Raw genomic sequence first — 8,942 nt, forward strand, 5'->3', positions numbered from 1 at the left:
TGTGTGTTCCATGAACGTTAACAAAGCCAAATAATATTTGCACCATTTATATATATATATACTTTTTAGAATTAATTGATGTCAATAATTTGTCTATATTTTATTTTATTTTTTTATAAATTTAATATATAAACCATTGTCAATATATATATATATATATATATATATATATATATAAACTATTAAATTTAGAAAAATTTTCAAACTAATTTGACAGACCATGAGTGACAGATAAAGGAAAGAGAATTGCATTTTTTTAATTTAAAAACCCTTGCTACATCAATTTAAAAATTTTTCTAGGTTCACTATTTTTGACATGTCCATACAAGAGAGGGAAGAAGATTCAAATTAGTAACCTCCGCTTTATAAGGCGTGGTTCTCAGCCGATTGAGCTACCTCCATTTCAAATTAATTTTTCTGGATTCATTTGTTTGACTCTCTAACACTTCTCAAAGTTCACAAATCTAATAATTAAAGTTAATTTATAAGATAATATGTAAAAAAATATAGGCAAAATATTAACATCAATCATTTCTCCTTTTAGTATACTCGTAATATAGTTGGAAACATAATTGTATTATCTTAATAAATAATAATGCCTTATTTTTGGAAAGAAAATTCTCACATTCCCACCTCAAAAAAAAAAAATAACAGAAATTATTATTTTTATTATTTTTATTACCGGATGTGCGCTGATTAAAGAGAGACCTCACATCAACCCTAATGCAGCCGCCTCCATCTAAACCCTACTCTTCTCCAAAAACCTAATATTCCAATCTCAGACAAACTTACACAGATTCAGCGGAATCAAATCCCCATCCCTTCTCTCTCTCTCTCTCTCTCTCTTTCTGCAACTCCTCAACGGACACTGCAATGTCGGCGTTTTCTCAGCTCCCCAAAGAATGAGCTCTCCTTCCTCTTAGCGTTGTCCCGCATTTTCAGTGAACTGTGAACGAAAGAAATGTCAAAGATGCCACGTCTGCGCGCTCTCTCTAGGGTTCTCCTCTGAAGGTCTCCTCCTTTCATGGACTCGCTTGAGATTTAGGGCTTTTTTGAGGTTTGGTTCGGTCTTCACACCCCACATTTGCTCTCATTGTGTCTGAACTTTTGGTTTTTTTTTTAGTCTTATCTTTTATTTATTTTTATTCTTTCCCTTTCTTTCTGTTTGGATAAGTATAAAGAAAGTAGAGGAAAATGTGAAAATTTTATTTTGTAATATTATTATGCTTTTTTTCCTAAAATTTTGTTTTGTATATTATGCTCATTTTTGTGCTAGAAAAGCTGTTCTATTCGACTTATTTTAGGGCAGATGTTATTTAAAAAACGAAAAAAGAAAAACTAAGACTTAAAGAGGGTTCATTTTGCATCCTTTTCCTGCATTTTCTCACTAACCAAACAGCCGCTTTAGGAGTTTTTTTAATAATAATAATTATTATTATTATTATTATTTACTGCCCGTTAATTTCCTTTGGTTAGAATAGAATAATAAAAGTTAGTCAACAATGGAAAAACGACGTAGCTGATTTTCCGGAAGGGCACATGAAAATGTGTCGTCATTTTGTGACCTTGTTGCCGGTTTTGGTTTTTGTAGCAAATCAAGAAATATGGGAATATTCTCATATTTTCTTTTTTCCAGAGTCCTTCTGAGGGTAACTTTCCAATTATGAGAGTTTTAGACCCAGAAAAGGATTTTCCAGATTTTGTTACCATAAACCGTCCTATATATGATTTCACTTGGATAAGGTAACTCCATAGTAATCCAATCCACGAGATTAGCTCTTTTTACTTGAGTTGGGTCATTTCCTTATCAGGTCCATTATTTATAGCGAGTAGTTGGTGCATTTTTGGTGTCTTTAATATCAAACTATCTAAGTGTTTCATGTTGGAAGAATATGCGAATGAAATTGAATAACGTTTCTCTTTGTTTGTTGTTCTTTTGCACTATAATATTACAAAAAGGCAGATTACTTATAAAATGAATGGTTCTTCGCTTTTGATCGAGAATCTCAATGGCGGATTTGGGGACTTTGATGATATGATGCAATTTTTTGATTTCCCGTTGGAAGATGTGGAAGGAAATGTGGGAGGTGAAGATTGGATTGCTACATTACAATCGCTTGAACCGCCATCATTGGATGTTTTGACTGATTTATCATCTGGATTTTCTGGTAATATTTGCAACGATGCTACAAAAGTTCCTGAAAATCCCCCAGCTCAGGTGATTTGTTTTTCAAAAAAATAAATTTAATGATGTATCTTATGCCCCAATATGAGCGTTTATATGATATACAATACTTGTTTACCGCTTATGCAAGTGTCTGGGGTTCTTTGCTTGGTATTTTGTTTATTTTATTTAACTTGTTGTAAATATTTTTACTAGCTTTTGTTTTGGTGTAGGAGTACTATAGTTACCCAAGAATTCCCTGCATTAACTTTATTAGAGGGAGTTGCACTCACAGTATTGTTAGATATGCAACTTACCTTTTTTGACATTTAAGCGTATGTCAGTCGAGTATTGAGGAGCTGAGAGAATATGGGAACCTTGAATCATAGATTGAAATGCAAGAACACACTCTATATAGTTCACATTAAGTCCTTGTTTGTTGGGCCTCAGTATTTGTACAAGTGTGGTCTAGGTAATATTTACTCCAGAGGCATATGGCGCAGGACCTTATTCTGTAGACCTTGTTTGTTTTGTTGTTGCTTTAAATCCTTGGGAATTGTTTATATTGAGGTGCATTACCAGTTACTTTCTTCAACACTTCATGCACTTCTACATACAAAAGGCTTAGTTTATACTGTTGGATTTGCATGCCTGCCCCACAATTGTATTTCTGGCTAACTGCTTGCAACTGAGGCTTCTTTCCTGAAAATTAGAGATATGCTTGGCAAGGGAAGCATATATTGTTTCTGGAAGAGTTTCCTACGTTATCAAAAAAAAAAAAAAATTGTTTCTGGAAGAGTAGAGGGCCTTCTGAGCATGTTATCTTAGTTTATATGGTTAGCTCAAGATCATAGTTGCTTTTAATACCGAGAGACCGAGGGTTATAGGAAGGAAAGTTCCTTGAAAAGAGAATATATAACATAAAAGACAAATCATGAATTACTTTAGTGTTGCATTCAGGTAGCGTAGTGATCGAATGAAGCTTTAGAAGTATGTTTTATCCATCTGAGAGTCAATAGAGGCAGTGCAATACACATACGGGAGATGCACAGCAGTGTACTGTTTACTCACTACTGAGTGAGGCTTTCTTTTTTATGTATGCAATATATGCACATTTGGCACACAAACGTCAATGGAAGTGAATGAATTTAAAGGATTGCATGATGAACAAATTAAACATGTGGCACACTATGCTTCATATGTTTTGATAAAACAGTTGATTCATTTGAGTTTAGATGTGGTATTGCTTAATTTGCTTCATACAGTTGATAAAACTGCTGATTATTATCTTGGGTGCAAACAATTTTTTGGGGCTACACCTACAACAAAGCTGAGTTTTACCCGATCCGTATGGGAGGTGTGTTGAATGGATCCGGGGTTTGCCCTTCAGGGGTGGGTGCACAAAGTGAGCTTGCCTTGGGAAAAAAAAAGAAAAACTGCTGATTAGGAATCTGTATATGTGCCACCATTTTAAATCCCCATGCATTTGCTAGATTGGATAAGATAGATCACTTCTCTTCTTATATTGTTTTCTCTTTTAAATTTAACGAGATAGGATTTTAAACATTTTATCAAGTGTCGTCGTCTTGACAAATGCAACAAACTTCTCTTTCCTATCATCTGATATTTGTTTGGTGATGTGGGCTTCAGTATGGTGAAATTTCTCCGAAAAAAGAGCTGCCAAGCACTGCTGAAGCCATCTCCAGTAGAAGGGTTCCCCATTACAAAGGTTCTGATGGCAAAGGTTTGCGTCTCTTCCAAACCTCCAGTCCAGTTTCTGTTCTTGAAAGCAGCAGCTCTAGCTCAGTTGAAAATCCCACAACTTTTGATCCCAAAATCATCATCCCTGTGAAGCGTGCTAGAAGCAAGCGCAATCGCAATCGCCCGCGCCCACCATATGTTGACCGGCAATTCCTCACTCCTTTCATTTCCTCTGCTCCCAAAATATCCCATCATTGGGATGCTTTTGAATCCGGTTCAGAAACTGATCTCACTGAGAGAGTATCAAATCCTTTGAAAAGAAAACTGAGGAAGAAAAAGAACCTGTCAGTGCTCTCAGGTGCCGCAGAGATGAAGAATGATTCCTGGCCAGAACCAAGTGCAGGTAGAAAATGCAAGCACTGCGCAGTGACAGAGACCCCCCAATGGAGGGAGGGGCCAGATGGGCCGAAGACCCTTTGCAATGCATGCGGAGTTCGTTACAGGTCTGGCCGCCTCTTTCCAGAGTACCGTCCGGCAGCAAGTCCTACCTTTGTTGCATCCTTACACTCAAACTGTCACAAGAAGGTTATTGAGATGAGAAGCAAGGGCAGTGTCAGAGAAGAAAGAACGGCTGACATGGAAAATTCATCATCGTCCCCAGGAGTATCAAATGGATAGCCATCTATCTATCTATCTATCTGTCAGGTTGTGTTTGAAATGAGAACAGTAGTTCTAGTTGGAAGCTGTCGTGTTCTCTGTTCCTCCTGGCTATCTTATATTTGATTAATTTGTTTTCTGTACATTAACTGAATAAGACGTAGGAGTTCCTTGATTGCCATATGTTTTCCAGTGGGGAAAATTGAAGGCAACAGAGTTTTTGTATCAGGTGGGTTAATTAGCTGTTGTCTATCGAGATAAGAGACTTAAAGTAGGACTACCAAGCACTGCACTTGTACTATAATGTTATCGTGTCCTATGCCAGTGTTAAATAGCTCAAAAGAGCATAGGATTTTAATGTCTTTTTCCTGAAGTAATACTTGAAATCTAACTCCCTGTTTGGATTTCCATAACTTAAGACAATTCCCTAACCATTGTTTTGGTGTTTTGTTCAATCCAACCCATAAGTGAATCGCTTTTGTAGTAGTTATGGCAAATAGAAGATATCTGTTTGAGAAATGTTTGGTTTTTATTTTTCTTGTATATTTCCGTACAAGAGACTGACAAATTCACTGTTGAATGTACAAATTTACTATTGAATGCGCGGGATCATACAGATTAAATGGATGTATAACACTTTTTTATTTGTTTTTGTTTTGATTCATGACGATTTCGGTTTCTTTGGTTGTGTTAGGCAATGTTGAACTTGTCACTGTCTCTTCAAGCTACTAAAAAAATTTCCTGGTCCGAGAATAAAAGCTCGCTAATGGGCTGGGAAGTTTGCGAGCCGGCCCATGGCCCATATTGCAATGACATTATACGGCTCTAGTTAGGTTAGATGTGGACTTCTAAATAAGTTTGACTGGGCTTAACTTAAAGGCCTTTAGTGCCCGAGCTTGTGGTGGCGGACTCAACATCCTGAAGGTCGGTAAAGACTACGTTCTGATTATTGTTTACTTTCTTTAAATAATTAATATTATTCGGGATAACTTTGAGTAATTGACAAGTTAATACCAACTATAATTATAGAGAAATGATTAGTATCAATAATTTGCCTATATTTTTTTTTTCTTCCATATTTTCTCACAAATTTAATAGATCAATCAATAAATTTGTGAGATCCACATACGTCCACAAATCTAATAGTTGATTTGTAAGATAAAATGTAAAAACATGAAAAAATATTGACACCAATTATTTCTCATAATTATATTATATATATTTCGTTCCACGTTGATTAGAATGATTAGAAGTCTGTTTAAAATTGCGTTTGAGAAATATAACTTTTAAGTAAAAAAAAACGATTTTTGGCCATTTTTAGATTAAAAAAAAAAAAAAAACTTTTTTACCAAATATGCTAGCTTTTGTCTAAGCTCCCTAAGAACCCTAACTCAATCCTAAACTGGCCCTAAATTATTTCACAATAGTGAGTAAAGGAATACACTTAACCTACTCATTTCATTTCGATTATATATATATTTCCATCGTTTCAACTGGTTATAATTTTATCCAGTGCAGTTTTCTTAAAGTATTTTTAATATTTTTAATTTTAAAAATTGGTTTCATCAAAATACGATCTTGACTATCTGATTTATAATCGAATAGACAAAATTTAAGGGGAAAAAAAAAACTTTTCGATGGTACGAATTTATTTTATCATGTAACTAAGAGTTAGAAAAAATTGATTTTATGTTTATATATATGTCTCCACTTCAAGCAAAAGTAATTTCATGTTAAGATATTATTTTGGTGTATTTAATGGTGTACATAATGACACGTAGTGAATATGTTGCCATGTCATTTAAAATTTTTAAATAGTGTAATATCATGTCTTGACCATAAAATAATTATCTCTATTTCAAATGAAATGAAGATGATTAATGATTCTTATTTTTAATATGTATGTGCATATTTATTGATATTTATGGCACCAATATTTTCCCTTCTAAAAATGGATTCGGGTTCCCTCTCGTGGAAGGTGAACAAGAGATCTATATTTGAAATGGATAGTGAGGTTTGAATTCACAAAGCCTCGTCGGCCTTCTAACTAGGGCTAATTGAAAGTTTGAATGGCATTTGCAAAAAAAAAAATTCCTTGAATGAGTTGGGAGCGCATGAGGGTTTCTAAGGCGGATGGGGGGGTTGGGTTTTAGGGATTTGGTATCTTTTAATAAGGCTTTGTTGGCAAAGCAATTATGGAGGCTATTGCAAAACCCAGATTCTTTGGCTTCACGTATAATTGGAGCAAAATACTATCCTTCAAGGACGGTTTTGGAGGCAAAATTGGGGAATCGGCCCTCATTCGCTTGGAGAAGCATGATGGCAGCCCAATCGACTCTTAAACAGGGGCTCATATGGAGAGTGGGTAATGGAAGGGATATCAAGGTGTGGGGTGATCAATGGATACTAACCCCGATTTCATTTATGATCCAGTCTCCAAGGTCTGTGTTGGGGGAGGATACAAGGGTGGCAGATCTTATTGATCAATATATCAAAGGCTGGAATACACGACTCATAAATACCATATTTCTTGCAGATGAGGCAAAGGTAGTTCAAAGGATTCCATTAAGCCCAATTTTGGTGCCTGACAAATTAATATGGAGGTGCACTCCAAATGGGGTTTTCTCTATAAGGAGTGCATACCATCTGGATATGGAGTGTAATGCTAGAAAGGGGGGTGAGGCCTCTGGAAAATCTAACAAGAAAGATGTCTGGAAAATATGTTGGCAACTGCAGGTACCAAATATGGTTAAAATGCTTCTTTGGTGAGCATTAAATAATCTTCTATCGACAAGATCAAATCTCAGGCGTAGAGGAGTGGTACAAGATATCAGGTGTCCTCTTTGTGGCTTGGAGGAAGAAAACGTGGCCCATGTGTTATGGAATTGTCCTGTAGCAAGTGATGTTTGGGGATGTGGATCGATCAAATTTTAGAAGAGATGCTGTGGTAAAACAAATTTTTTTAGCATCTTTGAAGACATAATTAAAAGATATGATCGGTCAGAAAGGGAACTTTTTGCGGTGACTGCAAGGCATCTATGGCTGTGTAGAAATGGTGTGTTGCATGGAGAACCGTTCGTCCACCCAAACCAGATTTTGTGGGAGGTAGGCAACGCTATAGAAGATTTCCAAAGGGTGAATACGGCAGATATGGAAGAGACGAGGCAAACCAAGCACGAGGACACTGTTTTGTGGCAACCACCTCCGGCAAACTCAGTCAAAATAAACTGGGATGCAGCGGTGGATCATCGAAATGGAAGAATCGGGTTGGGTTGTGTTGTCCGAGATTCAGGAGGGTCTTTCTTTGCAGGGCGAAGTACCACAAAGATGTTTTATGTAGACTCCACCACTGCTGAAGCACTTGCTGCTATCCATGCTGTATTCTTCGGTGAAGAGCGGAATTATCGACATATTATTTTTGAAGGAGATGCGATGCAGGTTGTCCAAGTTGTTAACGATCCAAGCCCACGTCAGAACAACTATGGGCATATTGTGGAGGGCATCCAGGCAGAATTATAAACTCTAGAGAAGGGATCTTTCAATTATGTAGCTAGGGAGGCAAATAATGATGCTCATGTACTTGCTAAATTAGCTACAACCCATGTCATAGATTCAACATGGGTGGAGGAGACTCCACCCGGAATCTGTGGTATTGTCAGGAGGGAAAAATTTTTTCCTCCTCTGTGATCTTTTATTGATCTTTTATCGGAATGAAGTATCCATTTTCAAAACAAAAAAATAGTCCTTTCACAAAAAATTTCTCACTGTAAAGGTTTTCTTTCGCAAGAGAGTTTGATAGGCTTGTGAAGGAGTATCGGTTAAGGCTCTACATCATAAGGCACTACGTTAACTTGCTCATATGTTAACTTAGCCAACTATCTCTAGTTGCTCGACCAGGTTGATACCCTAGGTGGCGCACAACTATTTATGTCTCAAGAATAATCCTGTAACATGCTAATTCTATATTGGGAAGATGATTAGCTCTTAGAGAATAAGTATGGTTTATAAAGACATTTATGGGTGTTAAATCCCGCATTGCTTTCTTATTATGGAGACTAGGCTTTGTAAGTGATTGTAGGGAAACTCCAAATTGACTAATCTTTTTGGTGATAGCATAGACATGGCTAGCACTTTTCTCTGAATCATTACAAATGATATAAAAGTCAACTAATAATGTCATATGGTACCTATCAGCACCACATGACATTTGTGACGATTCAGAAAAATGCACTAGCTCTACACTATTACTCCAAAATGACTCGTTAATTTACATATTTTCAAAATCATTTGTAAAGCTCAGTTTCACCTAATAAGTAAACAATGTAGGACTTAGCACCCATGAATGTCTTTATAAACACTCACTATATGTGGGCTACTCATCTTCTTAATATGGGAACTGTGTGTTATAAAGTTCCCCATT

The 8,942-nt window shown here is 36.2% G+C and overlaps 1 protein-coding gene across 4 annotated transcripts; it reads left to right on the forward strand.

The window, feature by feature from the left end:
* Nucleotides 1-720: 720 nt before the first annotated feature.
* On the forward strand, nt 721-4,928 carry LOC132164007 (GATA transcription factor 11). 4 transcript variants are annotated; one of them, XM_059574412.1, is made up of 3 exons: nt 721-1,057; nt 1,960-2,218; nt 3,815-4,928. In XM_059574412.1, exons 2-3 carry the CDS (start codon nt 1,976-1,978, stop codon nt 4,541-4,543), a joined length of 972 nt encoding a protein of 323 aa, XP_059430395.1. In that variant the 5' UTR covers nt 721-1,057; nt 1,960-1,975; the 3' UTR covers nt 4,544-4,928. The 4 variants fall into 4 exon arrangements, with proteins under 4 accessions (XP_059430395.1, XP_059430396.1, XP_059430397.1 ...); XM_059574413.1 differs by having other exon boundaries at nt 1,964-2,218; XM_059574414.1 differs by having other exon boundaries at nt 721-1,011.
* Nucleotides 4,929-8,942: the final 4,014 nt, after the last annotated feature.

Source organism: Corylus avellana, chromosome ca10 (assembly GCF_901000735.1).
Source record: "Corylus avellana chromosome ca10, CavTom2PMs-1.0".
NCBI classification, from domain to species: Eukaryota; Viridiplantae; Streptophyta; class Magnoliopsida; order Fagales; family Betulaceae; genus Corylus; species Corylus avellana.

What these genes read in the sequence shown, in the direction of transcription:
- LOC132164007 (XM_059574412.1), top strand. Translation starts at nt 1,976, where the DNA reads ATGAATGGTTCTTCGCTTTTGATCGAGAATCTCAATGGCGGATTTGGG. An exon ending in CTGAAAATCCCCCAGCTCAG is followed by an intron (nt 2,219 to 3,814) that starts GTGATTTGTTTT and finishes TGTGGGCTTCAG; the next exon opens with TATGGTGAAATTTCTCCGAA.